At 38.3% G+C, this 20,884-nt stretch overlaps 2 protein-coding genes and 1 long non-coding RNA gene across 3 annotated transcripts in view; 2 read left to right on the forward strand and 1 right to left on the reverse strand.

The window, feature by feature from the left end:
- The window catches only part of LOC111576402 (myosin-11-like), a 37,430-nt gene extending 30,988 nt beyond the window's left edge, over nt 1-6,442 (reverse strand). The window contains exons 1-3 of the mRNA XM_055005137.1: nt 6,343-6,442; nt 3,124-3,484; nt 1,672-1,842 (exon numbers count right to left, since the gene is read on the reverse strand). Of these exons, the coding sequence (XP_054861112.1) occupies nt 1,672-1,842; nt 3,124-3,288 (336 nt within the window). The 5' untranslated portion in view covers nt 3,289-3,484; nt 6,343-6,442. The remainder of the gene's footprint in view (nt 1-1,671; nt 1,843-3,123; nt 3,485-6,342) is intronic.
- Nucleotides 6,443-7,856: 1,414 nt separating this feature from the next.
- On the forward strand, nt 7,857-8,648 carry hoatz (HOATZ cilia and flagella associated protein). Its single transcript, XM_055005406.1, has one exon. It carries the CDS (start codon nt 7,939-7,941, stop codon nt 8,404-8,406), a length of 468 nt encoding a protein of 155 aa, XP_054861381.1. The 5' UTR covers nt 7,857-7,938; the 3' UTR covers nt 8,407-8,648.
- Nucleotides 8,649-12,388: 3,740 nt separating this feature from the next.
- LOC129347536 (uncharacterized) lies at nt 12,389-17,418 on the forward strand. Its single transcript, XR_008599676.1, has 3 exons — nt 12,389-12,463; nt 13,366-13,466; nt 15,196-17,418. It is a non-coding gene; the product is annotated as an uncharacterized LOC129347536 (long non-coding RNA).
- Nucleotides 17,419-20,884: the final 3,466 nt, after the last annotated feature.

A 20,884-nucleotide genomic window follows, 5' to 3' on the forward strand; every position in this document is an offset into this window, starting at 1 on the left:
ACATTCATATTTTCTGCTGTCTGTGCGGACACACATTGTTTTTAATGGACAATTTACTGATTTGCAGTTCAGCTGAAGATTAGTCACTTTGTCGTTGATAATTTAGGTCATTTCTGTTTGGCAAAAATATCTTCCAGCTTCCTAATTGTGCCTTTGTTCTGCTTTTCATCGTATATAATAGTAAAGTCAACATCTTTAGGTTTTAGTCTGTTATTCTCAGACATTCTTTACCTACTTTTTCTATTTAAAAAACAAAATGATAAGTAATCTAAGAAAATAATCAGCAAATCCATACACTTTACATGCATCCCTCCATCACAGCAATTACATTAAACTTAGAACTGTGATTTTATCCCTCTTCAGTGTAGAATATCAAAACTAACCAACATATATTTAAAACTATACATTTGCCTCCACAGACACACCTCTCAAACCCTGATTATATACATAAAATACCACATTATTGCATGAAATGTGAGTTGCACAAACCCCCGCTGCTTGCTCCATTTCAAGTTTAGATTTCAGTTAAATTACAGGAGCGCATTGCATCATCTTCCACCTGGTTTCAGATCTTATTCAGAGTACGAGATGTTTTCGCCTGCTCCGACGCCGTCTGCTCATATAAGGACTGGAGGGACTGCACGTCTTAACTTCCAGTGATCTAAATGGCAGTGTGTATTAGATGCATAAGCTTGGGTTTCAATGTTTTACATCCAGTACCTTATTAGACTTTGTACGACTGACTAAAAAAATAAAAATATAAGCTGTTGATCCTTCCAGTACATCCTAAGTCTGCGTAGGGAGCACAGCGTCTGATCACAGTCCTTAAACAGGGACTTTTCCACCTGAACGTGGAGGCCATATGAACTTTAAGGGGTTTAAAAGGAGCCTCTGGTCTGACTTTGGCTCTCGATGACAGTTTTCTTTATATTAAGACTGACAGTACAAGCAGATTTAAAGGTTCAGCTATTATTTCTTTTTCCACAGACAGTCGGTTTAAATTGATCCAGAGTTCAGCAGCTTTTTCTTTTAGCTTCAGTCAAATGCCAGGCAGAAGAAAACGTGATTTATGCACCAGTTTCAGTTTGATTTGAACTTAAATAACATTCATTTATTTTTAAATTATCTTCAGTCTGATTTGCATATTCTTACAGAGGAAGTGCAAAGTCAGAGATTAATGGAAAACCTTTTTTTTTTGTTTTTGTTTTTTTTAAATTAAATATTGGGTTTCAGAATCAGGACGTTCTCTCATAGATTTATTTTGTATTTGCAAGTAATTCATTATGACCAGAATCAAAAATAATATTTGGCTTTTCTAGGGGGCCGTTCACTAAAGGGATAAAATAAAAGCCTTTAGGCTTCTTGATGTCAAGTTTGTCTTTCTTTGGAAATTTCCTTTGCTCTTATATTTCATTTTTGTCCCACAGCAACCTTATTTGTATGGGTCTGTGCACTCAGTGGGATTATTGTAAGTGTTTTTTATTCTTTTTCTTCCCTTTATTATCAGTAGACTACAAAATGGTTTCATTAACATATTTTGTCTTGTTTTATAGTTGTACGTACTTGTGTTTTGATAGTTCTGCTATCTTTATTAAATTAGCTTCAGTTTAGAATTAGAGAGCACAGAATATATTCTCTCCAACACAGAAGTAAGAAGAGGATGTTTCTCACATAGATCAGGCTGGAGAAGTATCTCTCACGCAGGTTGTGCAGGACGGAGGCTTCGTTGAGGAAGGTGAGGGCTGCCATGTCCTCCACTTTGCTGAACTTGGGCGGGTTCATCTTCTGGATGTCGTCTTTGTTTATCGTCACCTTGTGACCGTTGGAGAGCTCCACCAGCACCTGCAGCACAGAGGCAGGAATAGAAACAACTTTCGGTACATTTGCGTTGCATCGGAAGACAAGAATTCAGCCATAAATTTACATACAAGCTGAATAAATGTGTTTTAACATTCTGCAGCTCTGTGCGGTTACTATGTGTTGGAATTAAGGAGGAAATAATTCAACTTCTACTAAAAATAAACAAACACTCAAATTCTGTCAGAAATCGGAAGTTTTGTTGTTTTAATGTAACCATTAGTTAATTTTTAGATGAATCTATTAAACTTTAAGTTCTGTGGGCTCCACATCACATGACTTTAACTAGAGTATTTAAACAGGCTTTTGACAATTGAATGGTTCTTTTTTTCAGATTTGTAATGATACTGTGGAGCCTGACATTTCAGTCTACAGTAAAAGTGCACTTCAAGACAAACTGAATAAATCTGCCTCCAGTAAAACAATGAAAAACTTGTTTGTATAGCAGTTATTTTCATACATTTTTACTTTACAAACAAAACATAACGATTAACACAAATATTGTGACGTTGTAATAGAAAAAAATCGCTTTTTCTCCAAAAATGAACAAAACAGATTTCAAGTTTTCCAAAAAGTGTTCGTTGTAGGCTTCAGTTCATACTGTATGTTGCCAAAGTGGTAGGTAAAGTGTTTTCCTTTCTTTTCCTTTTGTAAAATTAGAGGATTTACCTTTTAAAAAGAATGCTGAGTGGGATCACATAAAACTCAAACTAAAAACGCAAACAGTTTTTAAAGACGCATCAGTCTTGCAGCTGTGAATACGTCAAGTGCATAACTGTTTATATCTTTTGTTGTTTTGTGCGTATTCTTTTGTTGACATTTGGGGGGGGTTGCCTTAATATATGTACACATTATTGTGCTTGGTGCATTTTATGATGCTATGTAAAGTCACAAACTGTTCTGACAGCTACCACCTGCAAATAATGGTCAGCTTTTGGTTCTTCATTGCGGATTGAAGATTTATTGAGATGTATGTAGTTACAAACATAAAAAGTTAATTGAGATATTGTGATGTGCAGTATGTAGTGCATTTGATGGTCTATGATGATGTGATGGTTTGTAGGTGAGCTGCATTTATTTTTTTGCCATTTTTAGGAGTTGGAACGAATAAAAATATTTCTAGAAACTGAAACAAGTTAAACCTACTTTAGGCTATAAATGCTGGCATGTTATTTCATGCTGCATACGTGTCCCTGTACCAATAAACTTTAATGATAAATAAGGAATGAGATGTGATAATGGAGCCATCCTCATCCTCATCAGTACCTGGTCCCCCTTCTCCTCCTTGATGCTGGCCTGCTCGAAGCCCTCCCTCTCTGACGGCACCCACACCATCTTCTTGGCCGCCCAGTCAGCCTGGGCCACCCCGCTGTTGCGGAAGTCGTTTTCCAGGAAGAGGTACTTGCTGTCTTCAGCGGCCGGGTCAGCCATGTTGGAAGTATCGCTGTCGGCCTGAGGAATGCAAGCAGCAGCAGCAGCAGCAGCAGCAGCAGCGGTGGTGGAGTCGGAGGCGGCTGGTGGTTCAGAGGTGGTCGAGATGACGTCTGGTTGGTCGCTGGCTACTGGGTCAGCCTCTGGACTGGCGCTGGGAGCTGAGTTGACCTCTGATCTCGTTTGGACCTCGGGCCTGTCAAGGTGACACAGCAGAAGCCACACACTGAATAAAGAAACTATTACGCTATCATGTGCAGCTCCATCATGTTAAAACCTGAAAGTCTACAAAACCTCATGCCACTGATGACCTGCGTTTATGAGGATACTATTGCTTTTTCACTTTCCTGCATTCAGTGACCACCGCCCTTTTCTTCTGATAGCAGTCAATATTAAAGAAAAGCCAAAGTCAGTCCAGAACTTGTTCAAACTGGGCTTTGGAGGTAACTACGCACAAAGCATGAGCAGCACAGATGCTGTAAAGGCAATTATGGTCCTTTGTTTGACAGATATCTTTGCATTTTCATGTTATTTCTGATCATTTTATCAACAAAATGTCTATTTTGCTTGAGTAAATGAAACCTAAGTTAACAAAATTCAGTTCTTATCACTCTGGCACTGGTAAATTTCTTTTTATGCTACCTAAACCCTCTTTGAGGGACACCTAATACCTCTTTGACAGTTGCCAAAATTCCTCTATGCAGAAAAAAACCCTGGACCTCAAAAACTTTACCAGACCATTTCTCAAGTATATGTGGTGTGGTTCGCCTCATATGCTTAGGTAAGTATGTCAGCTTCATACAACAAAAAAATCTAATTCCCTTCTTCATTCTGTATTTAGGGGTTTTAGCAGCATTTAACAAACATTATTTCAGTTCTGTAGATTTCATTTCATGGGAGCTGCTAATATATCTGAGAATATTCAAAGTCAAACTTGTGGGAACTTTTTTTCTAGAGAGATTAATGAAAGAAGTGCTATACCAGAGACTGGATTGACGTACTGATGTTAATGGATCAGAGGCTAACTCGTTTATTTACAGCTGACCCATTGGGGAATCATTTTTCCACTGCTTACCGTAGACAAAAGTATGTCTTTTTTAAATTAATGTAGTCAAATGTTAGCCTCATGAATTTGGAGCAATTCAATATATTCAAAATGTAAGTTTCATTTGACTTCTCGTGCCTGGTAAAAGTCTTTTTAAGTCTACAGTAGAACTGGGACCATTACTCAATTAGTTACAAACTATTAAATTAAATGCCAACTATTCTGACTGTCAGTTAATCAATTTGAGTGTTTTTTTTTAGGCAAAGATGTCAAAATTCTCTGATTTAAGTTCCTTAGATTTTAATATTTTTAAAGTTCTTTACTCATCCATGACAGTAAACAGAATATCTTTGATTTGGGAACAAAACAAGATATTTGAGGACATCATCTTGGACTTTGGGAAACACTGATCAACATTTTTACCATTTTCGGACGTTTTATAGACCAAACGACTCATCGATTGATCAAGAACACAATCGAGACATTACTCAACAATGGAAATAATTGTTAGTTGCAGCCCAAGTCAACCAGTCTTCCAGTCTGCATTGCAGACTTTCAGGTATTCAAGTTGAGGTAACTCTGATGACATCCAGATGACATCATCAGGTTCATTTCAGGGTCCCAGATTTTAGAAAAGCTCCCATCAGTCACAGAAAACATCCCAGTGCTTGTTATGATGGGTGGAGATGATGGGTGGAGTATTGTATGTAAAATCAGCTAAGAGCCCTTTTAAAACCAAATGTGAAAATTCCTATTTCAGACACTTAAATACATACAAGACTGATTTTAGTGACGTATACTTCATGTCTTACCAATACAGTAAAAAATATGGTATCAAAAAGCCAAACAGCGCTGAAAATACCTGAATCAACACAGTTCATTTAGTACATTAAGTGCAGGTACATCCACTTCAACCCAGTTCCTTTCGTCTTTGTCACTCAGAAAGACACTTCACACCAAATTGCCTCTGATGCCTCCCATGGTAGCACACTGTGTGTTAATAGGTGAGTCAGACTCGCACATCGCATCAAGCAGGTGATGCAGAAATGACAGTCACCATTTCACCGACCTGTAAAATTTTCTCAGGTAACTGCACAGCTATTGAAATGGTCACACACCTCTTTATTTGCCCTCCTTGACACAGACGACCCAGAAGTGATGAGCATCATGAAAACAGACACAGTAGCTGCCTTTGGATCCGAAAGTCACACAGATCATTTTCATTTAGTTTTAATGCACTGTCCTACAGATTATTGCGGATAACGGCACATTTCCCTATTTTTGCATTGAGCTACTTACTCACTTATCCTTGTCTGCGGCTCTTCGTGCAGGTCACAAGGCTGCTCTGACCTCCCATTGAACAGCAGGCAATAAAACATGAAAAGCAGCACACAGATAACCCCTAGAATCATACAAGTGAGCTGCCATGCTGGAATGCCCATGTTTGGCTAACCCTTTGCTCCTGGTAGCTTGGTATCCCAAAGAGGGATGCTAGGGACTTAGCAGGCATACTACCTTATAAGGTGCAGCTCATGTGTCCAGCCAAGCTTACCGTTTACACCAAAATGGTGACATGTCATAAGGTGCATCCATGTGTGGCCTCCGACACACAGGCAGAACAGAGCAGGAGTGAGGGCAGAAATTCAATATGCAGCATCTCCAGTGAAGATTTCTGCCATCTTTACTGGGATGATTTATCTGAATGGAAGCCAGTCAGGCAGCTACATAAGAAAGGCAAATATTTCCCTTAATTTATTGATCTTTAGTTGCAAATATCACCATATTTGTCTTTAAAATGCCAGAAAATGACCTTCGCTTCCTGGCAAGCAGCTTTATAGGTTTCCTTTAACATGCATAAGTACCTATATTGCAAGATTAGATGACCATACCTAACTTTGTAGTTGATTAAGCAGGTGGTTTGAGCAGAATCCTCTGCACAGATGCAGCATACAGTCACCAGCTGGGTTTAACCGCAGCTGTAGGAGTCAGATTAAAGATACTATACTCACTGTTCAGTGCTTCAGTCCTCAGTGCAGGATGAAATCCGGGGAAATGAGAATACCATGTCAGGTAAATGAAGTGATGTTGGTGATGATGATGATGTCGTCCTTCCTCCTCCACACTATTTAAACCTACCCGCGACACCTGGGGGTGGAGCAGTGCAAGACACCCACCTCCTTTCCAAAGTTAGGAGGAGATTTCCATCCAGCCCAACAGGGGAGGGTTAGTTCATCTGCCTTCAAAATAAAAGCCCTGAGTTGTTCTGAATGGGTGTGATGTTATTTAGCTGCTGAAATGATGAAAAAAATGATTCTCATTTGCTATTCATTTATTAAGTGGTACAGTAAGTACAATATTAGTTCCTGTACTTGAGTATTTCCATTTTTGAATGAATAAATCATTATTAATAATTATCATTAATATTATTATCATACACAATAATGGAATTTTCTTCTGACTTTCTACTTGATGGATAATTAAAAACATTTACAAAGACAGATTATAAAAACTGTTACGTTAGCATAAAGATAAGACATCTTCAACAAAAAAAAAAGAGCAGTAGCATCAGTGGGAAAGTGGCAGCTCAAATCGTAAATTTAGGTAGATACAGTACTAGCAGCAGTCTAAAAATGCATGTGGTGCATGTTTGATGCTGTTTGATATTTTCACAGCACTGTGGTAGTGGAGCAATGGAAGTCACACCTCTCTGGACAAATATATTCTTCAGCCATTTGGTTTTTGTTCTGATTATCCCAAACCTTCTGCTAGAGGGCACTGGTTCAGACAAGGAGTAGTTGTAGTGTGTAATATCTTTGTAGTACTGGTTGCTTTCTTTCTGAGTTTGTTCAACCATTTAGTGTCCAGTCCTGGAAGCTCCAACTTGACGATGGATTGCTTCTTTATACCCAATTATTATGTATAAACACAGCATGTAGTATAATATTAAATTCTATCTACCCCAAAGAGTGGATGACAGCTACAAAAGCACACACAAAAGAAACAGAAACAAAAATGCACACAAAAGAAACAGCATATGACTTTATACAACACACACATTACACCTGTAATTTGTGCTAATATTGTTTTTTTAAGGGTATGTTTACTTGAGGAACTGCAAATGCAATTTTCTTACTTCGAAAATGTTTTGATATGTTTACAGACATTTGTTTTTTCAAAATCGCTGTTGATTTTTTCTATACTGTGCAATATTTTCAATATTTGATTTGGAGGAAATCAGACAGTAATCCAAAAGCATCTTTTTAAAATTATTTTATTTGGAAATCCAATGGATTACATTACCATTTCCATGAACTGTCATGTAATTTGTATCCAGTTACATTTTAAGGTAACCTGACCCAAATCTGGAAACTATCATGCTGAATATTCGGTGTCGTTTCAGTAACTACAGTCTTCGAAGGGGGAGATTCTTCTACAAGTTTAACCAATTATCGATAAAGTACAAGATTAGCCACCTACATTTATTTTGAAAAACATACGCGAACAAGCTTGCCGTAGTTTCGTCTCCATGGTGACCCGGCAAACAACGAAGCTAGCTAATAAGCTAAGGGTTTTCAAAGTTAACAGGTTTCTGCCCTGAAAATAAAATGTCTGTTCAGGCTGAGGCTCAGGAGCAGGAGGAGTTTGACAAACTCTTCACCGTGTTTGACGGCTCTTCACCGGAGGACGTGTCACACGCCCGGCAGCTGTGGAGCTCTCTGTCCCTGCTGCCGCCGCTGGAGTCCCGCCTGGTGTCGGCTGATATCCGCCAGAGGCTGCCGGTGTCCCGGCCGCAGCGCAGCACCACCGCCGGAGCCAAACCTTCCGCTTCGGAGCCTCCGAGTGTCCACGATGCTCGGCAGCTGCAGGAAGAGAGGCGGCGGTACGCAGCCATGGCCGACCAGAGGAAGGAGATCCAGGCTCTGATGAGGAGACAGAGGGAGCAGAGGATTCAGAAGGAGCTGCTGTCTGTGGCCTTCAAACCTAAGGTGAAGGTCTTCAGAGAAAACATGAGGAAACCACAAGAAGCTTCAGAGACTGAGATGGACAAGGAGCTGGTGAAACAGCTTCAGTAAAAAAAAAAAAAAAAAAAAAATTTTAAAAAAGGACTGATAGAGATACAGATATGTCAAAATGAAACGTCAGTTTAATGCTGTGAAATGATATATTGGTCTTTTTAATGCTGCACATATATGGAAATTAAGTTTATTGTGTTTCCACATTGAATTCCTAAAATACAAACTGAACACTAAACATGTTCAACTGTAGCCAAGTGGGGACAGGAGGTTAAGTAATAAAGTAAATATATTTAGTATAATCCTATATGTTGCCTGCTTTTAAAGCCAACACAGCAAGGGCCTCGATTAACTTTCTGCTAATTATTAATAACAACAAGTTATGGTTTAATAAAACATCAAGGAACTAGAATGAAACTTCCCCAGGACCACAGTCCAGACTAAACAGTAGGGTTTGTGTTTGTTTATTTGTTTTTTTTTAGTTTTTTATATATATAAAAATTAGGTGGCCTCAGCCCTAGAGTGAAAACTTTTTTAGATGGTTCAGACCAAAGTAATTGGACACTCCTGTACAGTTGTTTTGTGCTAACAGGACCAGGCACCTGTCTAAATAAATATGGAGGGAATCAAAACTGCAATTTGAACAGTCAGCACAACATTAAAATTGCAAACATAGAATCATCAGTCAAATCAGATAAAAACCACTGAAAGAAAATGTAGACTTTTGAACCACATACGGTTTAAAAAGTGTTTTTTCCCCACAGGTTATGCTTCTATTACGAGTATGCACAGTTCCATGACTCTGGCTCAGTGCAACTTTGGCGGGATATTTCCAGGTTTGGCTCTTATAAAGCAAATCATTGGCTTTCTGGGGGAAGGGTGTGCTGTGTGTCATACAACCTCCATCTTTGGCATTATGGAATTCACGTTTAGATTTCTGTTTAGGACTGGAAACTCTCTCCCTTGCAACATGTCTGGTTCAGAGCAAATGCAGGAATTTACTGTAGAGTGTCCTCAGAAATGGACAAAGGAAAGAAGAGCTGTAAATGCTGACACACTCCAGGTGTTTTTGGACACAACGGGCCATCTGAAGATAAAGAAATGGCAGCAGCAGTATGGAAAGATGCAAAAAGTGGTGCATCAACCAATGAGAATTACAGTCTCTCTTTTGTGACAGCCTAGATAGCATTTTGGACATTTGTATACTAAACAGTGTCAAGTATCAGGAAATGCAGTCCATGTAGGTGATAACACCAGGATGTCATTCAGTGGGAAACCAAAAATTGGATTAAATATACCAAAAATACAAACCTTGGTTCAGGTTTTCAGGCAAGACAAGGCCCTAAAATTACAAATGTAAACCTGGCTTTTATTGTGACATCACAAACATGAAGGAACATTAATCTGAAACTGACTACCTGTTAGAATTTCAAGTTGTAAACCATAACTGGTGTCAGCTGCTCCCAGTACACAGCGGTTTGCCTCATACAGCATTATGTAAGGTGAAGTGAAGCCTGTGTGGATATTCAAATTCCAAATGTCCAGTGGAGAAGGCCCAACCATAATAGGATAAGAAGAAGTCTGCTGACTGTTGACTTTAGCTAATTTGGTTAAAGTTTTCAAAGCAGACAGTGCACACAGACTCGCCATCTATAAGCGCTCTTTAACCTCTCAAACCCTGATTATGTGTGTAATTCACCCTAGAGAAGCTTTAAAGTGATCCTCCATCCAAAATCAACCCGGAGCATCAACAGTCTCCTTCTGCGCTGGCTTTAATAACTTCATTCTCCTCCCTCGTGAAGAGCAGCATCTGAGGAAAAATACTAAAACAGATTCTTGCTTTGTGTGAAACTTTTAAGTGTAGTGCCTTCCCGTGCAGCGCCACCATCCATGCTGACCTTAATAAGAACCATCAAATGCAAAAAGCACCTGATTTTGACATCAACAAAAAGTAAAAATGGAGAAGATTTTTAAAAGTATGATGTATGCAGAGCTGTTTTTTGCTTTTCAAATCAATAAGCATCTTTAGAACAGGTTTAATACTTATAAAATTGTTGAAGCCAGAGGGTCAGTGCTAGAAACCTATTTTGTTTAAAAATAGAATACAGTATATCTTACAAGATCAATATTTTTCTGTCAGAAAATGTTGCACTCACAAGGTTTAGATTCTTGAGTGTTGGAATATCTGAGGTTTGTTGACATTCAGTCAGGAATAGGTACAGTTTCAAATAGATGTTGCAGTTTTAAACTGTGGCCAGGGGAAGAGTTAAGGTGTCTGAATTATGGGCATCTTGTATCAGTGTTTTACAATGGGAATAAAAAAATTCTATTGTAAAGAAATTCTATTCTATTCTATCCTGCAGCTCCTCTTTAAAAGATCAGTGCTCAAACGGTCCATTGTGACCCAATCAAGTTGCCACAAATTTACGTTCCTGGTCCAAGGATGCTTGTGTTTCTGCATGAATATTTTCATAGACCATGATGGTGATAAGTGGTTAATCTGGAGTGAAAACATAATCTCTCTATTTGCATTAAGCCTTATGGATGAGAATGACTTGGAGAGAAGTGAGAATCTTTGGAGTCCAGCTCTTTCTCAAGAAACAGTAGGAGAGAGAGAGAGAGAAGTAAGTGAAACCATGAATGATGCAACAAGGAGATAGTATAAAGAGGATGACACTGGAATGCTTGCTTGTATACTGAGGAATTGTTTCTCTTGGAGGAGGATGTTGGAGAGATTTCATACAATAAAATCAGTTTTAAAGGTTTTCTATCCACTTAAATGTGAAAAGGTCTTCAAACTTCTTCCTGAACAATTCACAACCTTTAGACGTTACGCTGAATTGTAAAGTTCTGCATTAGAGCCAAATAAATGAGATCAGGATTGATGAAAAATAATAAACATATCTATTTATCTTTTGACTGTGGGCTCAAACAAAAACAGTGTGAGTGAAAGAAAGTGAAATACAGAGGAGGCTAAATCAGCAGCCTTGAACACTAAAATGGCAACGCCTTGTTGAGTTCCATTGAGGTTTGCTTTTGTTTCCTGTGGCAGGATGTCAGCCATGGCTGTAAGCAGTAAGGCACAGCTCCCTCCTATGCAGCAGCTGCCAGCTTTAGACCAATGGATCTCCATCACCGTAACCTTGAGGCCTCTAACAGCTCCCTCCCCAAATGAATGTATCAACATACATCTGGATATTGATCTCGTCTGGTAACCCTGGCTGGTTACAGGAGAAAAGAAGATGTCAACCATTCAAATGTTTAGGATTTAATTCCACAGTTCTTTATGATTTTTGTAGAAAGCCATGTTTTGATGATTTGTGCACAACAACCTTTAATCCTAGTCTCTCCAGCAGGAGAGACTAGGAGATACTGATCAATATTGAGACATTGAAACCACAAGAACAAGACACATGTATGTAATTCGAGTGATGGTACTTTTGAGGAAGTTCCTGCTGCTCAGAACTGGGGAGCAGAGGGTGTGTCTTCCTGAACTTTGTCACCACCACATAGTGTGCTTCTCCATGTGATCATCAGGCCAACAGAAACGAAAGCCAAGAACTAAAGTCATCACAAAAGGCTTTTTCGATGTTTCTTAGAATGAAATTCTGCACATAAGGTTGTTTATTAGAGGCAAAAGCCATAATCTGAAAAAAAGGATATCCGGTCCGTGTATTTATCTGGTAATTGGATTTTCCATTCTGAAACAGATATTGAAAAACAAAAAAACGAGTCGTTATTTGATTTTCGTTTTAAAATACAAAAATTAAAATTGAAATACAAGGTGTTTTTCCTTTTCATGATCAAATAGGGATATACGGAATTTTTTAAAATGCTTTGATTTTCATTTTATATTTAGAATAACAAAAAAATAAAATCAGTAAGAGACAGAAACGAAAAAAGGTCCGTTTTTTCATTTTCTGAGGCCGGAAGTGGTCATCAGCAAGTGTGGAGCCAAACGACAACAAGATTCTCAGAGGGCGGAGCCAGAGAGCAGTGATTGGTCAGACCATAGAAGAAAGCGCGCTAGCGTATCTGGCGTTCTTTCTATAGCTATGGTCGGCACGTCTGGTAGCATCTCTGGCTGCTGTTGATCTTGTTTTTGGAGTAAAACGCGGTAAGGAGATAAATACTTCTAACCAGTAGCGTTGTTTTGTTGTACGTTAAGTCAGCGACTTGTGAAGAGTTGTGTTTTGTCGTGTTTGAGCAGTTGGTCCGGACACGTTAGCTAGCTAAGCGGCTAAGTTAGCTAGCGGGCTAATTAACACAGGTGGCTAAGTTACCGCTGAACACCTGTGTTAGTTGCTGCCGCAGCTGTCCTCATTATTAGACCGAACTTCTCAACCTGTATTTCTCTGCTGTGTATTTGAGCTTTTAAAGAAGTTATTTTACTTTAAGGTTAACTGAAACCCGTTGAGCTGCACTGAAGTTTAACATTCAGCTGCTTTGAATTAAACTGCGCTTAACTTAACATTGCGCAACATTATCTCTCTGAATCTCCATAATTTCATTAAATTCCTTCTCTCTTCCACTGCACAAGTTCAATCCAGTATATAAAGTGACATTAATAGTGAATAAACTAACAACCAGCCATTGTATTTATTAATTGTTGCATGTATTTGTAGTAAAACATGAGTTGAAACATCCTACTTTTGGATCTAGAACTGCACAAGCCGTTCATTTTCAGTCACCTGACGAGTTAAACTCCCCTTTTTATGTGAGGTTGAAGCAGAAAGTCTGCGTTAACAAAGAAAGTTGTTTATAATTTGCTATATCTGTTATCTCTGACTGAGGCTTTAGTTTTTGTTGAGCTGATTTACACGTAGAAACTTTGTTCAGGAAGATTTCTCAGTAGCTCAGAGGACAGGCTGCTTTTTACACAACCTTGTAAGAGAATGTCTGCCAATGCTTTCAGCAGAATTTAGAAACACAACACTTCCTAAACAGATATTTTGAGGCTGTGAGGTTGAACGTTTGAGAGTATATCAGTGTGTGTGTTTGTGGTCTTTCTGTTTCTAGGTGGAAGCTGAATTAGTGAGGATGATTCCTGCTCCTGTCATCTCTAAGCTCCTCACACATCTTTACCTGCACATGAGGAAAATCACTCCTGTAGAATGCAGGTATGTTTGTCATTATTATAAAAAGATGTTGCCTGGTGACCTGTCAGAAAACCATTATACAGAGTCAGCCAAAATAATGTTTACACACATCAGGAAAAGAAAAAGTTGCATAAATATTTCAATACCAAATTTATTCAGACATCACGAGATTAATAAACGTTATCTTTGGCCTCTACAATTACAAGAGGTGCTCAAAGTGGTGGCCACTGGCTTCCAGACATTTCTGTTGTGTTGTAGACGTCACTTGTTGATGCTCCATTCATGAGGGTAGCGCCATCTGTTGGGAAAACATCGTACAACAGGACACAGAGTTATCGTGATTTGATCAAACTTAGAAAGAGGAATCTATATGTATAGAAGTACTTATACAAATGAAATATTTATAAGTTTTTCTTATCCTGATGTGTGTACATTATTTTGGCTGACAAAACAACAAAACTGTCATTTAATTGTTGCTCTGAAAGCTTCTTTAGTGAAAACCGGCTGGTGTTCTGCTTTGAAACAAACTGCTGTTGAGGTCTTTGTTTTTAGGTTTAACCCCACAGTTTCTGAATGAACTGAGTTTTTTTTTTCTTTCCCTGATCAATGTGGACGTTATAATTGATAGTAGCATTTACTGATCATATAATCAGCATGACAATATAACAGTATAACATTCTGACCACCTGACTAATACTGTGTTGGTCCCTTTATGCTGCTAAAACTCCTCTGACCCAGTGGTTTATCAGAACCTCTGGGGATGTCCTGTGGATTCTGTGGGTCGCAGGGTGAGTCCTACCTAGACCAGGCTGATCCTGGACCATCCCACAGATGCTCCATCAGATCTGGATGTGGGGAGTGTGGAACCCAGGTGAACAGCTTAGCTCTGTCGTGTTCCTCGGACCACTCCTGAGTAGTTTTAGTTTGTCCTGCTGAGGGTGGCAGGTTGCATTAAGGACTGCTGTTGCCATGGAGACTAGGGGTTGTTTGTCCTGCAGTGTTTAGGTGGTGGTACATGTCAAACATCCACATGAACGTCAAGGTTTCCCAGCAGAACGTTGCATTAGAACAAGATGATGGATGTTGTTCTCTTCAGCTGTCAGTGGTCAGAATGCTGTGGCTGATTGGTGGATCTGTCTGCCTTTACTCTGACATCCAGAGTTATACAAAAGTGTAGTATGTGTGCAGTGCAGAAGAGATTTACTTTATTGTATGCAGTTTTAGTGGTCCCATCAGAGAAAATCAAATCTATATACAGATTTTTTTATTAATTCCAGGGCTGGTTCAGTAAAGATTATCATAACTACATCAGATAATTCTTTGTCGCAGTTGGAATTTTGCAGACTGAGAGATGGTTGAGAAGGTTTGCAGTTCTTGTTTTAGCAAAATGTTATAATAGAAGATCTTTATTGTCATTGTACATGAAATTATCTGTAAACCAGCAAAGTGCATCAGTCTGAGGTATCTAAAAATAAATAAAGAAAAATGCTTCTAAAGCCAATAATAAACAGAATATTTTGAGGGAATATTCTAAAAAGGAAAGAAAAGCTCCATTCTCACTCCTCTCAGGATAAACTGTCATTAAAATTGACTTTAAATTTAGCTTCAACACGAGATAAAAACATTTACTTTAATTACTGATGTTGTCAAGTTTTAATAAAGTTCATGCTACTTTTATAAAATGATGAAAGTGAATAAATTGTATTTCTGTGATCTGTGTTTGATTTCTGTCTTTTCTCCTGTCATCCAGATGTTCAGAGGGAGATGATGCCACATCTGGTCCAGCTGATGGAAGGTCTTGAAGTTCTCTGACTGGCCTCGACTGAAGATGGTCGTCTCACTGGATTTAAGGTTCAGATGCTCAGTAACAAACTCCACCAATGTACCAACAGGGAAGCTTTAGGTTTATTAAATGTTGCTATGAAGGTTTCGCTGTTTTTCTTTGTGAATGCAATGTGCTCCAACTGAAACTTGAATTAGAACTTAGAAGTAAATCCTTCCATCTGAAAGGATTTAGTTGCATTAATAACCTCATAACATTCTAATATTTATTCCAGTTTTGGTTGGAAATAGAATCTCTGAATTTATTCAGGTAAAAACTGAACTTTACAGCATGTTGGAGCAAAACAACCAGATAAAAACTGTGATGGTGTTGGATTGTCAGACCGTAATGTTGCAGCTCAAAGCAGCTTTTCTAGCTCAGTTCATTCTGACATTCAGCTATGAATCAACACAGCAGATGGTGATCCATGCTGTGGAAGTCTCACATCTCCTGATTTAATGGAGCTGCTTTGCACTTTTTACACAGTTTATTCACCAACACTTTATTTAATAAAAGTCCCATCTAGTTTTCATGAGGAATGTGATGTTTTAATTTCTCTGTGAATACCTGCAGTCTAATGCAACAGCTGGAGTTGTAACATCTGTCCTGATATTGATCATGAAGTATTGATCAGAATACTTATGGTCAGCAGTCATCCCTGAAGTTTTACATTAAAATCTTTACTTGTGTTGTGAACTTTGGTAAGAAGCAGAGACTTTTACGTTGCCATGGATACATGAGTGTTAAATTCTGTCCATGTTTCCATTTTGGGAAATTCAGTCCAGCAGATGAGTTTGTTTTTACTGCCAGCTACCATTCAGTCTGAGATATTAAGAATAAATAAATGTGCATAATGTGGAAATGAACAGATTTTATTTTTATTTATTCCTACAGGTGCTGCAGGGAAAATTCCAGAAAGTGGAGGAATTTAGTCTCACAATCACAGACAATAAATATTATCTGAAAGTCGGGTTATTGTTGTTTATCAGCACAATACAAAAAGATTAATGTTAGAAATATTCCAGTTAAGACACTCTAGAATATCATGATTTATGTAAATTTACTTCAATAATATGAATGTTCAGGTTAAGATTGTACAGTGATATTTATTATGTAAGTTTAGCTGATTAAAGTTTATGACTCTGCACTAAAATATTATTTAAATTTACATCATTATTATAATATTTAGGGTCAGACCCTACAGTATTGAGATTAAGAAATCAAATATTCTATAAAATGTAAATACACTGAACTCATTTGGATATATTTAAGTGAGACTCTACAATATTATTTGACACAAATCTATCTAAATCAAAATTTTAATAATTTTCATGCCAAACATTTACTGGACTGATTTAAACATTAAAATCACTCCTTTCTAATCCTCTGCTGTGTGTTCAAACCTGAGGCCTTAAATAGAAACACACAAGTATCTGTTTGAAGGAACTTCTGCAGAGTCCTGGTTCCAGAACATGATGATAGAATTATAGACAAACTTTAACAAAAGCTGCCTGAGAGTTTACAGGTTTTTATGTTGGATTTCTTCTGTAATTTAATGAGCGTTATCAGCAATAATCAAGTGTTCATTTGATGAACTTCATTTCCTAAAACATCCAGAATTGGAGCTCATATCTTTGGCAGCTGTAAAGTTTCTGCTCCTTCAAAGTTCGCAACCCAATGAATTAATTCCTAAAACACTCAATGCTGGAGAGCGTTTGTGATGCTGAAGCAGTGACCAGTTTATCAGTTTCTTCTCTGGAGATGCACAAAGAGGGACGTCTGCAGAGACTGAGAAAGAGTCTCACCACATCCTTACATGAGGAAAAAGACTTTATTGAAGACTACAATGAGAAAAACTATCCAGACAGCAGACGGCTCTGAACATTTGATCTGGAACAGGAATTCAATAACGGCAGCATGAGCTTCATTTCAATCTGTAGCTGCTGAATTAATGGATGAATCATCTTGCACTAGAGAAGAAGACCATCAAACATCCACGTCAGCTGATGGAGGTCCAAGAGTCTCACCGAACAAACAACCTACAGAGTGAAGACCTCGAATCTGATTGGACGGCCTCCTATTCAGCCACATGTATGAACAAATGCCTCTAAGTTGATTTGTTTTCTAAAATAAATCTAGTTTGAGTCCTAATCTATGCCTGTGTGTTTGCTTCTTTACACCGCTGTTAACAGTTTAGGCTGTTAGATTGTTCCAGATAAGACAAGTAAACGATTCTTCAGAGCCGTTCTACCACGAGCCTGACAGGAAGAACTCCAACAGCTACTGAATGTTCCTGTGGTTCCCTCAAGGCTACAGGAGGAGCCCTACGAGGACGAGCCGGTCCACCTGATGGCAGCCAGTTGCTGTGGTTCAAAGCAACACCGACTATGTGGACTTCTACTGGACCATACGGAGGCCTTCAAACCGGACCAACAAGTTCATCGACTCCCCGACTCGTCTGAGGATGCTGCCGAGCCTCGGCCCAGCCGGCCTCCTGTCTGTGGGTGTTTGAGTGCTGAGAGGTTTATGGATGCATGTGAACATGTCTGTGTTGAAACAGCAGCTTTGGACTCAGTAACGCCGGTAAAAACCAAGAGCTCCTTTATTTGTGACTTCCACTGAAAAAAATGATGAACATAAGTTTGCCAGGGTTCTGACTGATAACAGATTATTAAATAACGAAAATAATCGTTTAAATATTCCTTTAAACAATCCTTTTAGGTCTACATTTCCTTTACACTGACTTCTTGGCAGATGGACAAGTATTTTGGGTGGAATATACCATTAAGCCCAATGTTCAAGGGTTCTTGTGGGAATATACCATTAAACCAACCTTTTTGGTAAATGTTCCAGGATGCTGGGTAGAATATACCATCAGATCAACCTTTTAGGTCAACATTGGAAGATTTTAGAGTAGAATATTACTCCAAATCATCCTTTAGGTCTACATTTAAGGTGGAATACTCCTTTACACCAAGATTTTTTGGTCTACATTGAAGGATTTTAGGTGGAATATTCCTTTGAACGAACTTTTTAAGTTTATGTTAAAGGATGTTGGGTGGAATATACCATCAGACCAACCTCCAAAGTCTACAGTAGTGAATTTTAGGTGGAATATACCATTAAACTCAACTTTTAGGTCTACATTGGAGGATTTTAGGTGGAATTTTCTTCCAAACCGTCTTTTAGTCTACATTTAAGGATGTTTAGGATGGTATATTCTTCCGAACCAACTTCTCAGGTCTACATTTCAGGTGGAATATTCCTCCATACTAACTTTTTTGATCTGCATTGAAGGATTTTTTCTAAACCACCGTTTCGGGTCTATATTTGGGGTTTTAGGTGGAATATTCCTTTTAACCAGCCCCTCAGGTCTCTTTGAGGATTTTGGATGGAATTCTCGGTTAAACCAACATTTTAGGTGCATGTCCAAGGATTTTTGGTGGAATGTTCCTTTAAGGTGGATGTTTGAGGACTGTGTAGGTGGAATACTTCCTGAAACCAACCTTTTAGGTCAACATTCAAAGATTTAAGGTGGAATATTCCTTTAAACCAACCTAAATTTCATGTTTTGATCATTATCAAGTGAGAAACTTCAATCCAGACTCCTCATAATGACGTTTGAGATTTATACTGCTGTTATTTGTTTAGTCTGGACTAAATGACAGAAATCCACAACTGTAATTTTATTTCAGGACGCGGTTATTAAATGTCAAAACAATCCATGTGACTCTAAAAACTCAACAGCTGTACAAACTCTAAGATTAAGCTCTCCACAAGGATCCAAAATAAGTTGGACTTCTACATGAGAGCTTTAATTATTCTTCATCTACTTCCTGAAAAGTTTGGTCAATAAAAAAGACAAAAACTAGTATTTTCAGCTGAACTAAAGACAGACTTTGTGATTTTTCTGCTCACATGTGTTGTTGTAAACTTACTCTTTGAAATAAATAGCCGCCTAACCCCCGGGAAACCAGCGTTTGTCCTGTTTTTGTGTTGCTCCTCAGTGACCCTAGACAGCCAGGTCTTAATGTTTTTTGAGCAACACACCATACTATGACGTTTTTACAATGAGGGTTCTACTATGGAACCAGTTTGACATGTTCAGGCATTCTTTGTGTGAAAACTCAGAGATTTCAGGTATCAGAAGGTGGTTTTCAACTTTCTTTGTTAACTTTCTGCCTCAACTTTAAACTAAATTTCCTTCACTAACCCAGCCCTCTGGACTTCCAGTAAGCTGTGTTCCTATTGGCTGTCCAGGTGGCTGCTTGGTGTTATCAGGAACACCTGAGCAGCTAGGTATTATCAGGAACACCTGCAGCTCAGTGTCTTCCTGCTTTATTTGGCTGCAGTGAAACATTTCCTATGCTTTTCTTCACCACTGAACTGGGTTTGGCTCCGTTGCTTTAATTTGTTCTTTAGGTGTTGGCTTGCAGCTTTCAGCAGTAAAATCATCTTTAATGTGTTTCTTGGTGTGTTTTCGGGCTTTGTACTGGATAGTTGTCTTGGTAAATGTGGTTCTTTAGCCACAGTTAGCACATGGTGCTAATGTGTGCAGTGATTAGTGGATTTGGTGCAGCTGAGTTGTGTCTTTATCTTGGCTGTAGTGAGTCTTTAGAGGTTTTTGGTCAGACACATTCTGTATTCTTGTTTGTGAACCAGTGTTGGTTGTCCAGAAGGTAAGAGTTCCTGTCCTGATTCTCTGTTCTCAGAGGTTCTCTGGTAGGCTGCAGGAGACTTTAGTGTTTGGGTTGTGCTAGTTTGGTTTTTGTACGGTTTCATTTGGATGACTATCTTGAGGCCCCTCCATGTGGTTTAGTGAGGTTTTCTGCAACAGTTCTACAAAGCAACCTGCAGCAGAAGAGACTTTGAGAGTTTTTAGGAAGTTCTGGAGACCAGACTTTAGAGCAGCAGAAACATTTGTCAGCAGTTTGAGCAGGAGAAGGTGAGCTTCAGAGTAGAAATGAGACAGAAACCTTCTTGACCCGTGTGGTGAGATCTTGTACGAAGAGTTTGAGCAGGTTGTGAAGAGTCTGTAGTTCTTTGGTCTGAAAGAACAAGAAGAGTCGACTCATTAAAGGAGAAAACAGGAGATATTGTTGGTTCTTCTGTCGCTCTGCAGTTTCCTTAGACTGAAAATCAAGTTTATATTTTAAATGATTTCCCATGTGAGCCCAAGAAGACTTCAATAAACTCCCCCCATCCCCTGGACACAACATATTTTATTACCATGTTCAATCACTTTTTTGAAATGTTTTTGAGTTTTAATTGTAGTTTTAGCATAGTTTTTTTTTTCTTTGCTTGTTCAATTTTGTCATCTGTGTAAAAGGTGCTAAACAAATAAAGTTGAATTGATTAACTGAATAATTGACTAACTCATGATTGTGACAACAGAAGTGTTTTCATTGTGATTTAAGGGTTTATTTAATTTTTAAGGTTTAGGTTAAAATCTTGACAGGAAAAGAAGATTAAAGAAATAAACTACTTTTAAAAAAGCAATTAAATCAAAAGAAAAAAATTTAATACAAAAAACTTTTAAGAAGCTTTATTATTAAAAAGTATTTTTTAAATGTGTAATTTGCGAAAATATTTTCTCTGTAATTTTTAATATTGTCAT

Source organism: Amphiprion ocellaris, chromosome 19 (assembly GCF_022539595.1).
Source record: "Amphiprion ocellaris isolate individual 3 ecotype Okinawa chromosome 19, ASM2253959v1, whole genome shotgun sequence".
NCBI classification, from domain to species: domain Eukaryota; kingdom Metazoa; phylum Chordata; class Actinopteri; family Pomacentridae; genus Amphiprion; species Amphiprion ocellaris.

Bases quoted from the DNA above. Each gene is read 5' to 3' on its own strand.
- hoatz (XM_055005406.1), top strand. From the start codon at position 7,939: ATGTCTGTTCAGGCTGAGGCTCAGGAGCAGGAGGAGTTTGACAAACTC.